Here is a 23927-nt window from a genome sequence, read left to right as displayed (position 1 = left end):
CGCCTGGTGCCAATCCTGCGCTGAGACCACTCTCTCCTCTCTGCCCACCTTAGCAGCTCGTTCCCGTGCCCTAGGGGTTGCTGCCCAGTCTTCCTATGGTCATTTTCTCTGTAGAAGTCAGTGGTCTGTGGCAGTCAGACACAATGAATGGGGCTGACTCTGGGTCTCCTGAGCGCTCAGCGAGGAGGCCACTTTTGTCAGTACACACTCAAATACAGGAAGGCAGTGACTGTGAGATGGAGGCGCTGAGGCATTTTCCTCAGCGATTAGAGTAGTGCTCCTGGAGTTAAGGGAAACTCCCTGGTTAGCATCAGCACTCACTTTCTAGTCTGACTTTTAATTCTTTGAGTTCTTTTCCTGGGTGAGATTACACAGTGTATGTATGAAAATCAGATCAGAAAAGCATGATACAGCTAGATCAGTTGGTATCGATTGCCAAGAAAGGGTAGGAAACTGGAAAAGCAGCTAAGAGAACTAATGCCGTTCCGAAACATGAGCAGATACTGCTGGGCTTTTTGGCATTTAGATAAATGTGTGGTTAGAATGGTGTATAGCTTAGTGCTTATAGCCCGTGAGTCTGCTGCAAAGAGAAGGCTGTAGCAGGTAATTTGGAATTAATTTAGTTTTTTAATGAAAAGGAATACCGTTTTCTTTTCTCTTTGTCCTGTTCTCAAACATGCTCAATAAATTCATTTTTAACTTTTTAATTTGAAATAATTTCTGCTATGTATATTGTACCCTGTGGTTTCCTCCCAGTCCTTCTGTTTGCTGCATTGCCGCACCGTGTCCTTACCTTGCTTCCTCCTTAGTCCTCTGTAGGAAGTCACTAAGAATAGCACCAGTAATAGCCATTCTACAAGGGCAGATTGCTGAGTCATGAGTATGGATGCTCTATACAGGCTGATTGCTGAGTCATGAGTATGGATGCTCTGTACAGGCTGATTGCTGAGTCATGAGTATGGATGTTCTGTACAGGCTGATTGCTGAGTCATGAGTATGGATGCTCTGTACAGGCTGATTGCTGAGTCATGAGTATGGATGTTCTGTACAGGCTGATTGCTGAGTCATGAGTATGGATGCTCTATACAGGCTGATTGCTGAGTCATGAGTATGGATGCTCTGTACAGGCTGATTGCTGAGTCATGAGTATGGATGTTCTATACAGGCAGATTGCTGAGTCATGAGTATGAATGTTTTGTACAGGCTGATTGCTGAGTCTTTCAGTTCTGTTACAAAGTTAGGTAGGTAATATGGAGAACACTGTTAAGCTAAGGAGACGAATTCTTCATCTGCAAAGTCATTATTTTTCAGAAAAACAAGGCTTTCTAATCTCTCATCAGTTGTAGACTCATAACTTCATTCAGCTCTGTTTGTAACAGTATAACATTTTAAAACTATGGTAAACACCTTAAGCCATACCTCAGAAGTCTGTTAGATATGATTTCCAGTAGGTTTAAGTACAATAAATTTAAGGTGGTGAGCAGATTAATAATGTGGCCTGTAAATACTTCTGTAGGTGTCAATATTTTCTTGTATATATATTAATTGTACATGTAATTAATATATAATGTAATGCTTATATATATTAATATTCTAGCTGTGCTATAATAGTTCTCTGCCTGTGAAATGGTTGCCTCCAAAAGAGATGTGCTGCAAATGTTGAGTCCTTGACAGTAAAATCCACATTTTGGCTTTTCCTTAAAGAGGAAGGCTTGAGCACCCTGCCTCGGCGTGAGTTCCGAAGGTGAGGGCAGGGTATTTATTGACAGCTAGCTGAGGGACTCCAGTACCAATCATATACGTACAAGCGACGTTGTAGTAACAGTTAAAGAAGCCATGAGTTTGAGGAGGCCCATGAGCTGGAGGGAAGAAAGGGAAGGGGGATGATGTAATGGCATTTAAGTTTCTTAAACTAAAAAAAAATTCTTTAAACAACAACGAAAACAACTTACAAGGTCTTAAAAAGAAAATAAAGATGTTTAGAAAGAAACTCGGGCTTTAAGGGGCTGGAGAGGCAGCTCCTTGGTTAAGAGCACTTCCGCTGTGCTGGAGAACTCAGGTCGGTTTTCAGCACCAGCTGGACGTCCATAACTAGATATAACTTAGTTCCGGGAGAGGCAGTGCTTTTTTCTGGCCTTCAGGATGGGCACAAGTCATGCACCCGGTCTGTGTGCCCAGGAGGAGTCTGGGGGTGAGGGTGGAGAGAAGGCTTTCAGGTCAGCTCTGACCTTTGTTTCTGGAGAGAAAGGAAAGCAGCAGCTATTCCCTGTGGGAAACAATGTCCTGTGAAGCCTGCACCCCACCTTCTTCAGTGTGGGAAAGTCAAAGATGGCTTTCGGGATGACTTACAGGATGATTTTACAAGTTCGCCACCTTCCACAGCCCATCACTCACGGGGGAAGATTGGTCTGCCGTTCTGTTCTCTACACTTTGACTTCTACCATGGAAAGATGTAGAAACTACTTCCTCACCTTTATGGGTCAGGGTTTTCAGTGAGGCCTGAGAATGAGTTACTACAGAAGGAAGACACTGTACTGGAAATGAAACGGTTTTACATGGCAAGTGGCAGAGTGCTTGAAGTCTGGGATATCCTGCCCCAGCCTCTGAGGCTGTGTGGCCAGCCTACCTCCACCCCGCCAGCCCGCCCTCCACCCCGCCAGCCCGCCCTCCAGCCCGCCCTCCACCCCGCCAGCCCACCCTCCACCCCTCCAGCCCACCCTCCACCCCTCCAGCCCACCTCCACCCCAACACTTGTGGCAGCCTCATCTACTGTCTTCTCTACCCTAAATTAGATTCCTCTACTTCCTTAGCAGAGGCTATTCCTCTAGTATATCAGTTTTTTCGGAAGGTTTTTGTTATTATTATTATTGTTGTTGTTTTTGGGTTTGTTGTTGTTTTGCCAAATGAAATTGAGTGTATTTATTTTGTAATTTCTTTCAGTCATCTGAGCCTAAATCTTTGAGAATTGGCTAAGAGCAACTTTTAAAAATACTGCAGGAACGTTTTTAAGCACATGTTTTAGAATACAGTCCAAACCTCCAGTCTGTGTTAGAGTAGGAGCTGCCCTTACAGCGCCAGTCCGGAGGATAGGGTCTGCTTTAGTTTGGCCAAGCGCTTCCCCTGCATTGTGTCTTAATTACCGAGTGATCTATTTCCAACAGTTAGAGAATAATGAGGCGGATGGCTTTGAGATTTGCACCATTGTTTGGAAAGCTTTTGAGTGTCTCCTTTTGAAAAGTGACTTTGAACAAGCCCTGATCACACTGCCTGTGCCACAGTAAATGCTGAAGTAGCATCCTGGCATCCTTCCCGAGAGCACGCCAGAGGAAGCTAGCCGCAGTGATCCCTGCTTCCTCCACGGCTTTGTACCTAGCGCTGGTGCAGCCTGCTCTGCGGATGTGCTCACACCCTCCCACTCGCTTGCTCTGCAGCCGCAAAGAATGGCTCTCCGAGCCCACTAGAGATGAAGGGTGTAGCAAGGTTGCAGGAGGAGAAAGACATGAATATCTGCAGCAGCTGAACAGGAAGGCATTTTAATACGTTATTTTTTTAACTGATAAATATTTGCTTTCTGTTATTTTCTAGAGAGATGTGGATAATTTGCCCTGCCTCCAACGCCTCTTCCTCAGCTTCAACAATATAACTAGGTAGGTGGCAACTCCCAACTCATTAATAGATAACTTGTCTGTGTGGGCTAATGCTCTGAGATTGTCAGTGCTGGGGAGAGTTTTACTGTCCTGGAAGATTTGGCATTTGAAAATGGGGGACCGCCCATGACAAAGTTCTTTGTTGGGAAAAGGAAGCTCTTGTTTTCTGCCTCTGTTGCTGAAGATGATGCAGTTAGCAAAGTCGGTCTTTCTTTCTCCGCTGGTGGGCTGCATGGAGCCTTCAGGGTGGATTTGCTGCCCTTTGTTTGACAGCCACCGTCTTAGTCAGTTGAATTAGTTTCTTTCATAAATTATCATCTGCAATTTGTACCGCCACTGAGCACTTTTGATAAAGCAGGCTATATTTGTCACTGAGCTGCATGGGAATTAGGCCGTGCCTGCCTTCTGAGTGAATCTCTGCTTAGAGCGAGTGCTGCTGAGAAGGTCATGAGAACACACAAGTGCACACATTAGTGTGGGAGGCTGGTGAACCGAGGCAGAGGCAGAGGCTGGCTCAGTGCAGGACCTCCTTCCCTCTGCCTTTCCTTTCTCCTTCCTCTGCCTCTGTTTGAACTTGACTCCCCTCTGCTCTTTAGTTTCTCTTTAAGGCTGATCTCTGGATTGGCTTCTGTGCAAGGATGACTATAAGTTAACTGGACATCTCTTCCTGGACCCAGGCTAAGCTCCTGAGGACCAGGACCGTGGGGTTCTGTGTATCTTTGTGGTCACACTGAAGTTTAACCTCACCTTTCTGTCCTCTCTCTCTGAAAGGAAACAGTTACCTCAAGATGGTAAACATTTTAGAGAAACGGGATTTCAGAAGAAAGGCGCTTGCTTCTTTCTCCCTTTTTCTCCTCCATAGAAAAGCAGGGACGTTTTCTGAAGGACTTCCGTGTTCTCTCAGCCTGCCCCATGCTGTTCTAACTGCCCTACTGTCACGTGTCTCTCTCTCTCTCTCTCTCTCTCTCTCTCTCTCTCTCTCTCTCTCTCTCTCTCTCTGTGTGTGTGTGTGTGTGTGTGTGTGTGTGTGTGTGTAAGGGGGAGGTGTGATTTCTTTTATTGGCATTGGTTTTCTTTAGGAGATTTCTACCTAAAGACCGACAAAGCTCTAGAGAGAATACTCACAGTTTAAGCTGCTGCAAACTCTTTGATTTCCCTAATCCAAAGTGAACTTGTTCCTTCTTGTTCCTGTGAGCAACTGAAGAGATATGTATTTGCTTACACATAGATGGTGCTGCTCCCAGGCCCCAGGATACAAGTTCTCTGAACTCCTAAACTTCGGGCTTATAAGGGGTTTGGTTTGCTTGCTTATATTCTAGAGAGCTTTCTCTCAGTCTGGAAGGGAGGTTCCCCTAGTCTGCAAAATATGATTGGTGGGCTTTTTCCTCAGAAAGAAACAAAGAAACAAACAAACAAACAAAGCACAATTTCCTAAGAAACTGAGGAATAAATGAGGCAACATTCCCAGGCTCTTGTTCACTCCCCACCCCCACCCCACCCTCACTCTCACCCCCACCCCACCCCCACCCCACCCTCATTCTCACCCCCACCCCCACCCTCACTCTCACCCCCACCCCCACCCCCACCCCACCCTCACTCTCACTCTCACCCCCACCCTACCCTCACTCTCACCCCCACCCCCACCCCCACCCCACCCTCACTCTCACCCCCACCCCACCCTCACTCTCACCCCCACCCCCACCCCACCCTCACTCTCACCCCCACCCCACCCTCACTCTCACCCCACCCCACCCTCACTCTCACCCCCACCCCACCCTCACTCTCACCCCCACCCCACCCTCACTCTCACCCCCACCCCACCCTCACTCTCACCCCCACCCCACCCTCACTCTCACCCCCACCCCACCCTCACTCTCACCCCCACCCCACCCTCACTCTCACCCCCACCCCACCCTCACTCTCACCCCACCCCACCCTCACTCTCACCCCCACCCCACCCTCACTCTCACCCCCACCCCACCCTCACTCTCACCCCCACCCCACCCTCACTCTCACCCCCACCCCACCCTCACTCTCACCCCCACCCCACCCTCACTCTCACCCCCACCCCACCCTCACTCTCACCCCCACCCCACCCTCACTCTCACCCCCACTCCACCCTCACTCTCACCCCCACCCACACCTTCATCCCCACCCTCACCCCACCCCCACCCCCATCCTTAACTGCTTTCTGTGTATTTCTCCACAGGCTGAGCTTTAGAGTTTCTTTAGTGTTTCCATCTAATACATTTGGGGGGGCAAAATGAATCTGTTGTTCTGTACTGATATCTATGACCCAGAAGTTCTGTATCATGAACACATTGGGTTTGTGGAGGAAAGAACTCTTGAGAACATTTGTGTGACCTTTACTTAAGATGGTGTGTCAGTCAGCTGTGCTGCTGGCCACTAGAGACTACTTCATGACAACTCACGTTCTGGTTCACGGAGCTGGACAGCGTAGAAGTCAGAGGACAACCTGCTAGGCTGGGTCTGTCCTCTCACCATGTGGCCTTGGGTATTGAATTCAGGTCACTAGGCTTGGTGGCAATGACTGTGAAGCCATCTCCCAGACTCTGACATTGAAACTTTTAATCTCAGCTTCTATTTTGTTTTTGGAGGAAGTAGCGCTGTTAGAAAGAGTCTGATGTGGTGGGACAGACTCTCTGCTCCTTCAATTCCCAGAACCCACGTGACAGTTCACAACTATCTGTAACTTCAATTCCGGGGATCCAATACCCTCTTCTAACCTCTGCTGGCCATTCATACATATAGTGTACACACATATGTGCAGACACACATATGTGCAAAGTACCCATAAACACAAAATAAAAATACCTCTTTTTAAAGGGAAATACTCTAATGGCTTCTGCTAGAAGTGATAACCATTAGTGATCCCCCCCCCTTATGGAAACTGCTGTTACTGTCATTCTTCTAGAACCGAATGGTGTAACATTGTAAGTGTTTCTGCAGATAAGTAGGCACTAGAAGTCAACTTCTCTGTGTGTCTTCTGCATCTTTTTGTATTTTGTACAATAATGACTTGGGTGAGGTTTTCCAGTCCCTGAACCGGGATGGAGCTGTGTGCAGAGGAGAGCATCTCCATGATGGGAGCAGAGTGCAGTTCCTTGTCTGAGTTATCAGGGACACCAGGTCATCTCGGCTGCAGCAGTCCTGCTGACAGCTGTTGAGATGCTGACCCTGTGGCTTTCCTTACAGCAGCTTCCTCCTGTGCTGCGAGTCTCCTCTTTCTAAAGTCTTGGCAACTAGCAGACATGGTTTTTCTGAAAACAAGGTTCATAAACCTGGTGGTTTATCATAGGGCCAGAGTTCACAAAGCAGGTACAGGAAAAAAGAAAGAAAAAAAAAAGGAAGAGATCGGGGAAAAAGGACAGATAAATGAATAAGTCAGTGGAGAGTCTGATTATTCCCTTACATGGTTGCTAAAGGAGCGAGGTACCTAATGTACAGCATTACTGTTTTTGTTTAGATTTTTGCAATTACTTCATATTATTTATTATCCTCCACTTCTCTCCTGTCTTATCTATAGTTACTGAAAATATTAATTCTGCTGGTACAAAGGTACATAGAAACGCTGCCCCGGTTGTCCTGAGGCATTCTGAAGCTGGGTGTGGCACTGAGCGTCCTGTCCAGCTCCTCCCAGAACAATGCTGAGGTTAATCTTCTCACGATGTGTCCTCCGTGCAGAGAACACCTTTCTTCAACAGGTGTCCTTAGTCACTTAGAGATTTTCTGGGACTTCTCAACCAGCTTATAAATAAACACATATGATTTTGAAGTCACAGTGAATCTTCTAACTTATTTTTATTGTAGTTATAAAGGCTCGTTTTCACAAGTTCAAATAAATTGAAGTGTTTTCCCCAAAGAAGCCTTCTTAAACTAAACTTAAATGAAGGTCTCGATGCTGCGTTTCCCCACACCTTGCATCAGGCTGAATCCACACTTAAGCTGGGAGGCTGATAGCTATTCATGGCAATGAATTTGCATAAATGTTTGCACTGTTTGTTTAGAAAGCTCTTGCTATGTAGCATAGACTACTTTTAACTTGCTGTAGAGCTGAACTGTTAAATTTTGGAGTTACAGGTGTGTACCATTATGCCAGTGTGTATTAACAATTTTATTATACTATTTTATTAATTCTTTAAGAATTTCATTGTTGCAAGTAAGGAATTAATCACAATTACCCCTAACTCCTCCTAGATCCACTCTCAACCCTATATCAGTCTCCTAACCCTATCCCAATTTTCTTTTTCTTTTTTCTTTTTTAATAATCCACGGTGTACAGTCTGTACTGCCCATATACTGATAGATTTGGGGGCCGTCCACTGGAGCTGGTCAACAGGACAGGGTTCTCGATATCAACCATGGCCAATCCTTAAAGAAAACTGACTCTACTTCTCCTAGAAGCCATCAATGGTCCATAGCTTCTCAGTAAGGGATAGGTTAGTGGTTCACAGCCTTCTTAATGCCGTGACCCTTTAGTACAGTTCCTCATGTGGTCACCCCCAACCATAAAATTATTTTTGTTGCCACTCATAACTGTAACACTCATAATTTGCTACCGTTACGAATTGTAATATAAATGTCTGTTTTCTGATGGTCTTAAATGACTCCCAGGTAAAGGTTGTTAGACCCCCAAAGGGGTGGGACCCACAGGTTGAGAACTGTTGTGATAGGGCTTCGAAGCCACATGTCCCTCCAGTCTAGAATATTGACTTGTTTGATCCTGTGCAGGTCCTGCGGGCAGCCATACCCGCTGTGAGTTTGTGAGTGATGGAGGCCACTGTGTGCTTCCAGTCCTCCCTGACCTCTGGTGAGCTTGGGGTGTGTGTGTATGTGTGTGTGTGTGTGTGTGTGAGAGAGAGAGAGAGAGAGAGAGAGAGAGAGAGAGAGAGAGAGAGAGAGTGTCATATAGATGCCCCATTTGTGTCTGAGCAGCCCACAGACACCTATCCTCTGCACTTTAACCAGTTATGAGTTCAGTGTTAACCTCTGTCTACTGAACAGAGAAATTCTCTACTGAGGTCTGGGACCTGCACCGTCTGTGGGTAGAGATATGAATTTAAGGACAGATTGATGCAATGTTTACTTAATAAAGTCTTAGTAGTGGGTCCTCCAACCAGCTGTTCTTGCCAGGGTTATAGTACTGTGGCATACTCCCACTTCCTCCCCTCCCACACAGAACAGACCTTAAATCCAATGGGAATGTGGTTGGTCACCCTCCTAAAACTCGGCCTCTAGTGCAGCCATATAGGCATGTCTTACTACAGTTGTCACTGTGGCTCACAGGGCTCACATCTGGGTGACACTACTGATGACTTTCTCCCCACACAGCACATTCCTACTGTGAAAGCCAGCTATTAGGGAGGAACTTCTTGAGTAATTTGATTTTTGTTTTTATGTCCTGTGATCAAAGTGTGATGTCTTCAGCAATAGGGTCTTTTCTAGTTCTGGTGGCAACCAAGGGAAGTTGCAGTAGCCCATATTGTTTTGGGGTCTTTCAGACACCCTTGACCGACAGCTTGAAGAGAGATTTCTCATACCTGGCACGGGATTCTTTTTCCTATTCCAGACACATGTTCAGCCATGTTCACAGCTGCCCTACTCACAATAGCTAAGACATGGAAACAACCTAGGCGTCCATCAATGGATGAATGGCTAATAAATGTATGGTACCTATATGCAATGTAATTTTATTCAGCTATAAAGAAAAATGAAATCATAAAATTGGCAGGTAAAGAGACAGAACTGGAGGAAATTATACTGAGTGAGTATAGGTAACCCAGACCTAGAAGACAGAGGCTGTGTGTGTGGATCCCAGCACTGCTCTTTAGATTTGCTTAACTTGGAGGACTCCGGGAATCCATTAAACTAAAAAGAGACCATTGGTGGCCATGGGAGGAGGAAAATGGTGAGGGAAGGTGTTAGTAGAACACAGTTGATATGCAGGTGAGGAGGGATGGAGGGGAAGAGTAACCAACACCCAGAGATTGAAAAATGCTATATGGAAACGTGTGTGTGTGTGTGTGTGTGTGTGTGAGAGAGAGAGAGAGAGAGAGAGAGAGAGAGAGAGAGAGAGAGAGAGAGAGAGAGAGACAGAGACAGACAGAGACAGAGACAGACAGAGAGACAGAGAGAGATGAGGAGGGAGGGAGAGGGAGAGAGAAAGAGGGGAATAGTATTTTTCCCAGAAGCTGTGGGTTGAATTGACATTTTAAAAAGCAAGGGTAACTCAAAGACCCTCTGAAGTTTAGTTAATGCAAAGGCTCTAGAATTTGCAGGAAAGTTTTTGTTGCATATTCTTAGAAGAAAGGCCCTTAATTAAAACTTAAAATTATTTGTGATTAAGTATTAGGTAGTTTTTTTCTTGGTCCAGAAACAAGCATGTATGACTAATTGAAACCAATATTTACTTATGATAATTATTAGTTTTTCTAATAAACAAATAAATTAAAAATATATTCAGAAGCAAATTTAACAAATTATAAACTGACTAAATTCACAGTTTAAAAAACAAACTCAAGAAACCTGCTAGAAACATTCCAAGTGGCTCAGCCTCTCCAGGGGTGCTATGTAGATGCAGTGTAGAAACACTGCCAGAGGGTCGGATCCTCAGTGTTCCAGTGACACAGAGCCAGGTGGCCACTAGATACAAAGGCAGACAGACGAAGGGAAAGCACTGAGGTGGCTGAACCGTTTGTCAGCTAATTTGAGCAGACACTCAAACCCAAATGGAAAGAATCGTTTTCATTCTTTCAGGATGCAACCCCAAATGAAGAAATGGCTTCCTCTTTTCCTTCCTCTGCACCAGTTTAGTAGCATTTAGGGCACCCAGTCAGTTAGTGTTACTGTAGCGTGTCACACCTGCCACCAGTCACCTGACAGTTATTATCACTTTAATCAGTCAATGAATGAAGACAAATTGAAACTGGTGTTTTTAAGATTCACAAATAACATTTCAAACTGTGTTGAGTGTCTGGTTTGCACGTGTTGTGTTTTACGTGTCTCTGGTGCCCATAGAGACCAGAAGAGGCTGTCGGTCTGCCGGATCTTTCCTGCTTCTCATAGGTCTTTGTAAATTAAATAGGTCATTCAGCAAATTCTGCCACGTAAGTCAGGAGTCAGGCCTTCAGTGCTTCTTGTGGCCACAGCCCAGGCTGTAATTCTGTTCAAAAGTCGATAGGACAGAGAAGCTAGGTTAGGCTGTGTCAGAGTCAGCTTACTTTGCTGTCCACAGCTCTCTCAAGATCTTCCAGTCCAAGGATCTCCTTGTGGTTTAAGCTGTCAAGTGAAAACTTTTGAACATTTGAAAAGATTTAAATTTCGCTCTTGGAGAAAACAGACATGTTCCTGTGGTGGCTCCTCAGTCATCTTCTGTGAAGGAAAGCAAGCACCGTGAGTGTGCCGGTGAGTGTGCTGGTGGGTGTGCCGAGCTGACCTGACCTGACACGGAGGCACACACTGCCATGAGTCCTCACTCACTGCCGCCAGCATCCGGGTCCTTCTCGATATGTGCTTCTTTTTATATTTTTTATTGATGATTTCCTGGTCTGGTAATTTATAAGGATTATTTTTGGGCATCCCACAATGCCAAGGCATTGGTGAGAGGATGGGTCATGTTTCTTACTCAGAAGTTGAGCTCCTGTTTGATAACCTTCTGAAGAATCAGCTTTGATTTAGCTGAGACTAAAATTTTAATCAAAGAGGTCAGATCTAGAGTAATACTTATTCTAGAACTAGACGATGCATTTTAAAATATGAATTTATGCTATATTTATATTTTTATGAACACAGGGTTTCTGGACTTATGGGAGACACAGTCATTTACCTACATCATTTCCCGTGTTCTGTTTTGCCCCATGAGGCTGTTATGACAAAGGCATATGCCACCTACATGTATGGGGACAGACTTCAGTACATAGCAGGTCCCCAAATTATTAGCCCTAGAATTTATATAGGAGCTGTTCATACATCCATACCTTCTCACCAGAGAAGAAGAAGAAACAGTGGAGAGAGGACAGGAGAGAAGGGAGAAAAAGGCCAACCAGCCTCATCTTCCATGAGCAGGCAGTATTAACTTAGCCTGTTAGCCTTTGGAATGTAAGCGAATGACTCCAGATTTTATTTCTGTTTGGAATGTAAACACATAACTGTGGGAAATAAAATTCTAGATTATTCACAAGGTCTCTGTTTAAGCACCCTTTAAAGCCTCTACCACAGAAAAACTTGAAATAGTTAACATCTCTGATCACCTTGTACTTGAGGCCTGGCCTTGAGGGATGGGTGCTCCAGTGTACAGTCTGGATGTTCAGCGAACTGTCTTTGCTGTGTAGAATGCTATTGTCTCCTAGTTCTCGGTGGCCTGGAGATGCTCTTGATCTCACGGCCCTTCAGCAGCTGTAGATGGTTTTGATCCCACCACCTTCAACCGTCACCGTCTGCTGGGGCTCACGGCACGAGCTCTGCATGTACATTCTGATGCTCAGGCTTCTGGGTCTCCTCTGTCCGCTGACTCTTCTTCGCTATACACCACCCACATCCCAGGACTCCCAGCAGAACCAGAATCTGCTGTCTTTCTGCTCACTAGTGAGACCTCTTTGGATCCTTTGCCAAGTGCATCCTGTGGCCTGGAAGGTGTCTCCAGGTGGAAGCCAAGGTGAATGTGACTTTCCTGTGATCTCTTTCTCTCTCTCTCAAAGGAGTACAGCCTCTATACATGTCTTATCTAACACTTGGTGTCTTTATTTTCTCCTTCTTTACAGCAGTTTATATTATAATAAAAAGTCTGATATCATCATGACTAAAACAGCATCTGCCTCAGGTCTTCAGACTTCTGATTGGAATCCTCTCCACCATTGGCTTGTCTGTACCTCAAGCCAACAGAAAGATTGACCTTTCTGTCTAAACCTTTCCTTATAATTGAGATCTACAGTTTAGAAGAGGATTAAAATGACATATACAAGTGTCATGTAGAGTTCAGAAGGCCCCACACGTCTTCATTACTTTATCCCCTGTAGAAATGGCCTCATAGCCTGGAGGCGGCTTACCCTACCAGGCCGCGCTGACTGAGCCGCCTCTGGAAGTGCGGGACACTGCTGCTTGGAAAGAGCGTGTGTTTGTTTATAACGTTCGGACAGAAGCACAAGTGCTGTGATGTGTAAATTACATAGGAACAAATTCCCTGAGAGTTTTTATATGAGCTGCTGACTTGGGTTTTGATAACCTCAGCCTTTAGCTTCTGCTGTAAGTTTTGAATCAGTTGAAAAAATACAGCAGTCAGACAAATGGAGTTCAAAATAGCAGAGTCTAATTTTGATATGCACAATCCGTATCCATTTATTTTCTTAGTTGGGCTTTGTTTGTGTCCTTTAGTTTCCAGGTAGGGTCTCTTTACTGAGCTCTGGCATATCCAGGCTGTGTGCCTCGGCTCCAGTCCCTTCCTCCAGTGCCCGCCCCGAATCCAGCTCTAACTTCCCTGGAGAGGGAGCCAAACAAACCCTTTCATCCACACATTGCTTTTGGTGGTGACATTTATCACAGCACCAGAAAGCAAAGTGAGACATTTGTGTGTCTTGTGAAATGACCAGACCAATTTGTACTTTTCAAACATATGACACATTGTTTTTAAACTTAATCATCATGAAATACGCAGATCTCCTAAACTTATTCCTTCTAACAGAAATGCAGCATCTGTTGAACAAGATCTCTTCTCCCAGCATCCCACTGACTGATCCTTTTTTTACCTCCGTGTAACCCCCATTCTGTTCAGTGCTTCTCTGAGGTCAGTTATTTTAGATTCTACATAGAAGTGAGGTCAAGTAGATTTGTCCCTTTGTCTCTGGCTTGTTTCTCAGTCCAGTGTCATTCAGATTTATCCCTGTTACAAAGGGCAAAATCTCCTTCTGAGGTGTTTTGTGTGTGTGTGTGTGTGTGTGTGTGTGTGTGCTCATGTGCGTGCATGTAGGTGCTTATCTACGTTCATGTAAAGTGCACATGTGCGCATTTACGTGTACACAGCACAGAGCACCTCAGATGTTGCTCATCAGGCAGTGTCAACTATAGCAGCTTCTCTGTTCATTCGGCTGTCAGTAGGTGCTTAAATTGGCCCATATTGAAACTGCTGAGTGCCCATGAGCGGAATGTTCAAAGTCTCCGAACTATCAGATGCACTTCACTGGGAAGCTTGTTAGAAGGTCAGGTTGCCAAGCCACATTATAGACCTCCCGGATCACAGTTGCCATTTTCTGGAGATCCTGGTGACTCTGGTGCACAATTGAGAGGTGCACTGCAGAGGGTTGATTAAGGGTGTTCTTCATTAGGTTAGGTACCAGTTGGAAGTAATCACCCTGGCCAAGGGCAAACAACACTCAGTCCTGGAACTGAAGGGTGGTATCAGCTTGTGGAAGGGTTTACTGCAGGGAAGAAGTCTGTTAACAGGGAAAGGGAACTGGGTGGAACAGTAACAGTGGATATTTGTGTGAGCATATAGCTTCATGTTTCTGTTCACAGTAATGACAGATGGCACAACCTTCTATTCTCTAGTACTCATTTCATCTCTCTCTCTCTCTCTCTCTCTCTCTCTCTCTCTCTCTCTCTCTCCCCTTGCCCTCTTGTGCATGTACGAGTGTGTGTGTGTGTGTGCACACGCACATGCACGCACGCGAGCATGCGTACACACACACACACACACACACACACACACACACACACAAAGAGAGACATGCACCAGCACTCCAGCATGCCCACTTCCCCTCCTGTGCTTTGCCTCCACCCTCTTTCACCTCACCAGGCCATCTGTCTGCCTGACCTAAATAGGAAAGCTCCTGCTTCCGCCTCAGGGTGGAGACTCTTGTTCTCCAGTGATGATTAGCATTCTCAGAATGGACACCCAGATGTCCCTGCTCAGGTATCACTTCCCTTCACTGTGCTCTTGGGAGAGGTGGAAGAGTCTGTTTGCCTCACCCCCTGCATTCCATCCTGTTGCTAAGGCACTACTGTGGAGTTCTGCCTTTTAAAGCTGTGAACTAGCTGTTCAAATACATGTATGTTGACTCAAGTGAGCCAGACTTTCAACCCTCAGAAGTTAGAGCTCTCTTTACAGATATAAATTTGCAGATACAGATTATATAATTTGTGTGTGTGTGTGTGTGTGTGTGTGTGTGTGTGTGTATGCACATATGCATCTAGGAACAGAACAAGGGTTGTAATTCTTTAATAATAATTGTTACTAAATAATTGATAACCAAGCAACAATTGCTGCGTAGACTCTGTGGCCTGAGCTGGCTCCTGTCTTTTTCCGACAGCTTGTTCACTGTGTCAGGACTGCTGTCTGGGCTCTGCCCTTCCTAGCTGATTTCACTTTTAGTCAAGCACCCTGCCCCACCTCCTTCCATCCTGGTGCTCAACCTGCCCTTCCTCCTCCTTTCTCATGTTTTCAAGTATAATTCTTATGTAAAAATAGGCTTTCTTGCGGATTTCATTTCTGCAAAGACCAGTTGATCCAAGAAAACAAGACGTGAGCTTAGTCCCTTAGTTTGTTCTTTGATTTTTTTAATATTTTTATTTTACTCATATTTTCAAGCCTGCTTGTATTTCTTAAGACATAGACATCTTTTACATTTTTATTTTATTTCTCTCTCTCTCTCTCTCTCTCTCTCTCTCTCTCTCTCTCTCTCTCTCTGTGTGTGTGTGTGTGTGTGTGTGTGTGTGTGTGCATGCCCACTCATGTGTGTCCGTAGAGACTATAAGAGGGAGTAGAATCCCCTGGAGCTGGAATTACAGACAGTTATAAATCTTCCAGTGTAGGGCTCGGAAGTAGACCACTGTCCTCTGTAAGAGCAGCAAGTATTCTAAAGCGTGGGCATTTCTCTGGCCCCTGTTTTAGGGTTTAAGACTGTGTGGTTTTGATAGTCCAATTATTTCAAGTCTCAGCCAGCGTGACTATGCCACCTATTTTCACAGGTCCTCTGTGCTTAATTTCTTTGCATGATTGAGCCATTCGCAGCTGTTCCTAACTATCTAATCTGGAAATTCTTTGGGGTCCTTGAGTCTAATCCACTGTCTGAGCTCTATAGGCATAAGCAGACTTAAATGTCTTTTTTATTTTTAAGTCTCTCCTCTTGGAATATTTTTGAGCTGTTCAATGCAGATTCACACTTCAGATTATGGTTTGTGTTTTAAAATACACAGGTAAAACTTTGACTCCCTCCCTCTGAGGCTAAGTGTTGAGATGGGCCATATCTCTGGGGAGCAGCCCACGTGGCCATCACTGTTCTGTCCTTGTTTGAGGACCTGGATTTATAAACTAATGACAAACTAGATTTTTCTAACTTCATCTGGCCACTGCCCCACAACATTGAAGATCCTGTAAAGCAAAGCTCAGAATCACTGGGGTCAGCAAATTCCCCAGGGTGGGAAGGGAAGGCCTCTATCCATTTCTGGGTTTTTGTTTTGTTCTTCTCTGGGTTCTGATCTCTCCTCCTCTCTCTCCTCTTTTGTCCTTTTTTCCTCTCCCAGTCCTCTCCCTTCCCTATATCGCCCCTGCCCTCCCGTCCCTGTATCATCTCCCCTTCCCTCCATCCCCTCCTCCTCTTCTCCTTCCCCTACTCTCCTCTTCCTTTCTTCTCTCCTGATTGAACAGACCAATTCACTTGAGAGTTTTCAAATATATTTTACTCACCTCTTATGTTCATCAGTACAAATTCCTGTAATGCTTGGCATTTTGTCAGTCTGTCTATAGGATTAGTAATGGCACTAGGATTCCATTTGTCATTTTATTATCAGGGAGTTCTTTGGAAGAGTTAGACTTTGTCCTGTCATTTCATCCAGCCCTATAACCCTGTGTTTCTTATAAAGTAGTCTCAATTTTCTAAGTCATTTTAAGAAAAATTTACATGTAATAAAGTCATTTTAAGTATAGTCTCATAAATTGTGACATTGTTTGTAACCTGTAACCACAAGTGCAGGTGAGTCCAAGAGAAGCCCTGATAGTACTCAGCACTCTTACATCTGAATGACCACAGGCCCCGCCCTCTCAAGGCCCCGCCCTCTCAAGGCCCCGCCCTTTCGCAGTCTGGCCTTCTTAGAGCTCTTTTTTCCCACAAAGACTTCCAGAGCTTTTCATATGCTTGACTATAGCAGCCTCCCCTCCTGCAATCAGCTCACAGGGAGCTTCCTACTCGTCTGCTTTTTCTTTCCTGCATTCACTACACAAGTTTACTGAGTTGTGATTTTTCTGAACCACCTCCACAGCCACTCCCTGCTCCCCACCCTCAGCCGTCCTCCCACACTTCATGTTTAAAGTCAGCCTCCTGATGGATCCTCTCTGTTCCTCAGCTCAGTGGCTGGTAGAGCACTGAGGCAGTGTTGGCTGTTTACTCAAATACTTAGACCTCAGGCCATCATTAGATTTAAATTTGCCAGGCCTCATTTCCTCCCATTTTAACTGCCTTCTTATAATTATCCTGACATGTCTCAAGTGTTTCAACATACATTTAGATCCTGAAGTCATCTAATAGATCAGTGAAGATCAACTCTGAGGTGAAATAACATCAGGATGGTTTTATTTGAATCTGAACAAAATGCGAAGAACCGTCTGACTATGGCAATAAAGAAGAGGGAAGGCTACCTACCATACCTGTCACGTGGTTGTTTTTCATAGCACATTTTTCTGTGTCCTATCGTCATAGAGAGGTGTGGTTTTAACATGAATTCTGAAAAAGCATTCTTAAGCATGAGGATTTGTGTTCCTTGTCTTGCTGACCTCTGGTGCAAATGAATTCCCCAGAATTTTTTAGGACTATTATTGTGATTATTCCCATTTTTTAAAAAAAATCAAAATATCAGTGTGTGGTTTTCTAGATCTCAAAAGATGATTTGTACATGCAAGGACTAATATCTAGAGTCTAGCATAATCCTGAATGACAGGGCTTAAAGATTCACACTAGCCTGTTAGGGACCATTTAGTACAGTTACGTGGAGCTGACTGTGAGCCTGTGATTTCATTAACCACAGTTTATGCCCGTGGGAGCCCTCAGCCTTTATTCACAGTGCTTGATGAGGAAGAAAAGGATTCTCTTGACAGATGGGGCACAGTGACCACACAGGGAGTTTCCATGACGCTTAGAACCCAATTATTATAGTCTAGGTGCTAGAGTCGATACAAGGAAGCCATTGTAGATAGAAAGTCCAATTAAGCTGAGGAGTATTTTTCCGGGACATGTTTTTGTGAGGGTGGGTTTGACCAGCACAGGCAAGATCCATGACAGCACACAGGCCTCCTGCACATCCACAAGTGAGACTGGTGCTGGGGGTGAGACGTGGAAGAACAGCTTCCAGATGACAAAGGCAGCCCTGCCGTGGGCTGGTCTTCAGTGTGTCTTTGGGGAGTGTGGACTGACGCATATTTGGGCTCTAGTCATTCAAGACAGTTATTTACCTATGACCTGACTAGGCACAGTGTCACGTTTCCACAGGAAGGAAGACTGTATCTCATCTTCTTGTCAGTGACATGTCATTCACAGAGTGAACTGTGCTGTGTTTAGAATCATCAAAGCTGCATTACTGAGACTTACCCCAAAGTCACAGCATTTGAGGCAGCGGGACAGTGGTAAAGGAACACACACATTTATCAGTGGAACCAAGTACAGGTCTGGAAATACCCACACAGATACAACCAGATGGACTTTAACAGAGAAAGCAGATAGTTCATTGATGTGGGGAGTCGTGGACTTGGACCTTTTATTAAATGAACTCAAAATGGGGTGTAAGCCTAAATGTAAAACTCTCAAAACTGTAAGCTATAGAAGAAAACCCAGGCAGCCTTCAGGAACCAAGACAAGATTAGAAAAACAAAACAAACCCAGAAATTACTAGGTTATACTTTATTAAAATGAAAGCCTCCTGCTCTTCGAAGGGCACTGTTAAGAATGAGGAGGGGCCAGGGAGCTGGCTCTGCAGGTAAAGGTGTGCAGTGCCACGCCTGAAGGCTTCAGCTCATCTCTGAGACCCGTATGGTGGAAGGGGAGAACAGGCTTCCACAGTTTTCCACTGGCCTTCATGTGCATGCTTTGGCATGTGCACATCCATACACATACTACATAAATAAATACATGTTTCTAAAGAAACACAATAAATACTATCAAGGCATAAATCTGGCAAAGGACAGATAACCACAATATATCTTAAAAAAAAAAAAAAAAACTTGTAAAGCTCAACAATAAGAAAACAAAGAATCTACTTAAAATAAGCAAAGGCTCTGAAAACACTAGGAAGATACAGGAAGGGCAAATGTACTTGTGAGAGTTGCTCAGATCACTGGAGAACTGTGGAGTAAAAGATGGCATACCACTGCTCTCCTGTGACAGTTAGCATCCAGAAGCACCAGTGAAAACCTGAAACTGGCAGGGATGGGAGCTGATAGTCCTGGAAGAGTTCCTTACACAGCCAGGTGACCGTCTTTATGTGTGACCTGGCAGCTGTATTCTTGATATGCGTCCAGCACACGCACAGCCGTAGACAAGGATTCACAGCCTCACTCACGAACCTCCACAGCTGAAGGGAGAAAGTGACACACTCACGCAATGGAACATTACTCAGTTGTGAAAAGAAATGCACCATGCAGCCCTGGGAAGGCGTGGATGGGTGCCTGTGAAGATTGCCAAATGAAAGAAGACCATCCATAGACGATATCATAGTACATGATTCCAGCATTCTGAAAATGACTGGGGGACTGGGTAAAGCACAGGGGCGTTTCACAAGACCACGATGTCATTCCCTACAGTAAACATCACTGCGTTTGCCACAAGTTGGAGATGTTAGTGCTTTAGAGAGTGAACCTCAAGGTGTAGAACATGTTAAAGCATTATCAAGGGACATGGAAATCCCAGGACAGGATGCAGGTTCTGACTCTCCTAAGGTAATCCTCGGCATGGAGGGCCACGGTGGCCTACATAATAACTGGGTAGTGGATGGTATGGGTCAGGCCCCGCCCTGTGGGAGTGAGGAGGCATGTCATACATACACACAGGGCAGTGTACATGAACATCCCTCTCTAGCTGAGGGGCCTGAAAGAGGCAACATTTCCCTCCCAGGCCTGTGCTGGAGATCTTGTTCCTAGTATAAAGAACTGTGTTGAGAAATGAGTCTTTCATGAATGGGGCAAGGAACATACGAGTTCAGAGAGTACTGTAGTGCCAGAAGCCATGGGAGCACCTATTGTAGATCTCCGCATACACTCACGGTGTATTTACCTAGCCGGAGAGACACTGGAAGGACGGAGTGGGTGGGAGCTCTGTTTATCATCTGTCTTTCTGTAGATCATTCTTTGAAAGGTCAGTTGAACGTGCTGTGCATAGCAGCACATGCCTACAATCCTAGCTGAGTAGCTGAGGACCATTGTCTGCCTGGTATGTAAGTTCCATGCTAGCCAGAGTTACATAGCAAGACACTGTCTCAAAACATCAAACCAAAACAAAATCAGACTTTAAAACCTGGAAATACTTCTTGAAAGGTCTCAGACTAATGTGGTGGCATCTCTTCTGCAGCTTTGAAAGTGTTTCCTGCCTTGCTGAGTCAAGTTCCCTCTCGGACATCACCTTTGATGGCAATCCAATAGCTCAAGAGTCATGGTACAAACACACGGTCCTTCAGAATATGATGCAGCTGCGCCAGCTAGACATGAAGAGAATCACGGTGAGAGCCCTTCTGTGCGCCTGCAAAGTCTCCTGAGTGTGCCTCCCGTGTGCCTCCCACGTGCCCTCCCTGCTGTCCTGAGTGTGCCTCCCACGTGCCCTCCCTGCTGTCCTGAGTGTGCCTCCCATGTGCCCTCCGTGCCCTCCCTGCTCCCTGGAGTGTGGCTAAGAAAATTGGGGTTCCAGTTGCATGAGTGCTTGTTAATCTTAATTAGGAAACTATGGGTTATGATTATAAACTTCATAGTTTTAAGTGTAGGTTTTTTTTTTTTTTTTTTAAACCATCACCCACATCCAGTTTCATCAAATAAAGCTTTAAAATCTCTAGGCTTATATTTAAATCAGAATCCATGTTTGCTTTTTTATTGTTGTTTAGTATTTAAGTAATAATTTATTTTGAAAGGACAGTCCAGAGCTCCCCAGTGAGAGTGTTGTGCAGTGCTGTGGTAGCTGTCATTGCTGCCTGTGAAGACGCTGTGGTCTCCCAGTGCCATCGTTCTGTTCACCCTGTCTCTGGTGTGTCTCTTTACTGTGACCGCTGCTGTAAGAGAGTGTGCATGTGAGTGTCAGTGGACAGGGCACACAGCACGGTACTGGCTCCAAGAGACTGTGTAGTAGTGAGACCTGCCTGCCTCTCTTTCATGACATTTCACATTTATTGGCGTATTTACTTTCTTGGAACATATGCAAGGATAATGTCAATGTGGTCATCTCTGTCCTTGAAAATATTATCAAACCTCTACTTGCTTCCCCTCCATCCCCGTAATCTGCGTGATTTAGTGTGGATTCTGCGGCAGGTTTACTCAATTGCCTCAGGACTGACTCTGTGAATGTCAGCTTCCCACACAGTGGAAATGTGTGTCGTTTCCACTGATACTTAGAGACACCATGGCATCCTAAGTAGTGGCAAATCCTAAACATGTAGATGAATTGGTGAGTACCCAGGGTCCTGGGTTTCCGCATGCTCAGCTACCAGGATGGAGACAGGTCTTTGTCCTCTTCCTTTGCTCAGACATTTGTATTTTAGGGGCTTCCTTTTCTCTTATCTCTATGACTTTTAAAATTGAGCATCCTTGGTCCTTCTGGTTACCCTTCTTGCTGAAAATGATGCAGAAAAGATGTGCAGCTAGCCTACTAAGTAGTTGAGTATGTGATAGCTGTCCATCAGACCTGCCCGTCCTAGCAATGTACAGTGTTGAAGGAAAGAAAGCGTCCTCTTCCCTTTCTGATACAAACGGGCACCGTACAGACGCCCCTCCCTTCTCTGCTGCAGTGCTGCAGGGTGGAGGTGGCTTTAATAAGCTCCAGTAATGACGTTTTCAGTTCATGGAAAAAGTTCTACATTTCATGTGTAATAAAGGAGAATGCATGTCTTCTCACAAAGGGGAAGAACATACAATCCCGAGTTGTGACAGCTTGAGGTTGACTGAGGGAACGAGAAGCCGGGTCTTCAGGCAGTGCTCACTAGGAAGCAGCCTCGGCTCACTGACCATCACTCCTTCAGACAGAATGAATTCTCCACTTGAACCATTGTCAGTTGACAGGATACCTGTCCATATTTGTGGGACATAGTTACAGTGTGTGCATATGGCACAGAGGTCAAAGCAGCCTGGCTATTAGCATCATTACATTATTATAAATTAATAGATACTAGTAGCATTATCAGTATCCATCTCTCTCAGAGGTAGGTGTTGAGCATATCTGGGTATTTGAGCAAAGCATTTGGCCAAGTTTGTTGCCATCATTTTGAGCTAAGCTGGGTGCCTGGGTGCTCAGTTCACACATACCACAGACATGAGGATCTGATCAATGTCAGCGTCCGAGAAGTCTGCACTGATGAACGTGGGATTTCCTCACAGCCCATTGCACTGACCATTAATGTTGAGATAAGAGGATATTGCTGTTACCCTGATAACGTGTCTGGGGGTGGAAACCGGAGGCGTTAGAGTGGTGCTCTATAGGGTGATCCCATCAGGACCAAGGAGAAGCTCAGCGTCTGACACAGGGTTGCAAACAGCACCCTGTGGCAAATCCTTCCAAGGAAGCAAAGAAAAGTTTGAGCACAAAATCATATGTGGCTCACAAAGCCTAAATTTGGTATCCTGCATATATCTATATATACACGTACGTACGTGTGTGTGTGTGTGTGTGTGTGTGTGTGTGTGTGTGTGTGTGTGTATTTACATATTTTAGCAGTTTCTTACCCACTCTTTACTTGCCTTCCTTGTTTGATCCTCATGTGGGGTCTTATGGAAACCTAATACATTAGAGGCTTTAAAATTAATTATTTTATTTATTTACATTTTAAATGTTGTCTCCCTTCCTGGTCTCCCCTCCACAAATCCCCAGTCCCATATGCTCTCCCCTTTGCCTTTAAGAGGGTGCTCCCCTACCTACCTACCTTCTCCCACCTCAGCCTTATAGCATCCCCCTTCTCTGGGGCATCAATCCTCCACATAACCAAGTGGATTCCCTTTCACTGATAAGACCACATATGTATCCCTCTGCTACATACGCAGTAGGAGCCAAGGATCAACTCATATATATGCTCTTTGGTTGGTAGTTTAGTCATTGGGAGCTCTGAGGGGTCTGGTTAGTTGATATTGTTTTTCCTATGTGGTTGCAGTCCCTTTCAGCCCCATCAGCCCCTGCCCTAACTTCCATTGGGGTCCCGAGACTCAGACCAATGGTTGGCTGTGAGTATCTGCATCTATTTTAGTCAGGTGCTGGTAGAGCCTCTCAGAGGACAACCATGCCAGGTTCCTGTCTGCGAGCACATCTTGGCATCAGCAATAGTGTTGGGGTTTGGTGTCTGGAGATGGGGTGGATCCCAAGGTGGGTCAGTCTCTGGATGGCCTTTCCTTCAGTCTCTGTTCCATTTTTTTGTCCCCGCATTTCCTTTAGACAGGAACAGTGCTGGGTTAAAATTTTTCAGAAGGGTGGATGGCCCCATTCCTCAACTGGAGGCCATGTCTATCTGCTGGAGATAGTCTCTACAGGTTCTGTCTCCTCAACCTCATATGGAATCAAAACAAAACAAAAACCCAGGATAGCAAAAATAATTCCCAACAATAAAAGAGCTTCTGGGAGAATCACCATCCCTGACCTCAAGCTGTACCACAGAGCAATAGTGATAAAATTGCATGGTATTGGCACAGAGACAGGCAGGTAGATCAATTGAATAGAATTGAAGACCCAGAAATGAACCCACACACCTATGGCCACTGGATCTTTGACAAAGAAGCCAAAACCATTCAGTGGAAGAAAGACAGCGTCTTTAAAAATGGTGCTGGTCTAACTGGTAGTCTGCATGTAGAAGAATGTAAATTGATCCATTTTTATCTTTTTATCTATTTTATTTTAGGGCTTTGGTTTTTTAGAGTTCCATGCATGTGTTGTTTTATATTTATTTATGTGTACAAGTGCTTTGTCTGTATGTATATCTTTGTGCCACATGCATGCTTAGTTTCCACAGAGTCTAGAAGAAGGTGTTGGATCCCCTGGGAATTACAGCTATGAGCTGCTATGTAGATCCTGGGAATCAAACCCAGGACCCCAGAAGACTGGCTTA

At 45.1% G+C, this 23927-nt stretch overlaps 1 protein-coding gene across 2 annotated transcripts in view; it reads left to right on the top strand.

Annotated features, from left to right (window-relative positions):
* The window catches only part of LRRC49 (leucine rich repeat containing 49), a 96106-nt gene that overhangs the window by 36133 nt on the left and 36046 nt on the right, over window positions 1-23927 (top strand). For both annotated transcript variants that reach the window (XM_080930399.1, XM_080930398.1), the window contains 2 exons: window positions 3586-3647; window positions 20210-20357. In XM_080930399.1, the coding sequence (XP_080786525.1) occupies window positions 3586-3647; window positions 20210-20357 (210 nt within the window). The remainder of the gene's footprint in view (window positions 1-3585; window positions 3648-20209; window positions 20358-23927) is intronic.

The sequence above is a fragment of the Micromys minutus genome (assembly GCF_963924665.1).
Source record: "Micromys minutus genome assembly, chromosome: 16".
In the NCBI taxonomy this organism is placed as follows: domain Eukaryota; kingdom Metazoa; phylum Chordata; class Mammalia; order Rodentia; family Muridae; genus Micromys; species Micromys minutus.
The sequence above is the reverse complement of the archived record's forward strand: the minus strand, read 5'-3'. Positions and strand labels throughout refer to the sequence as shown.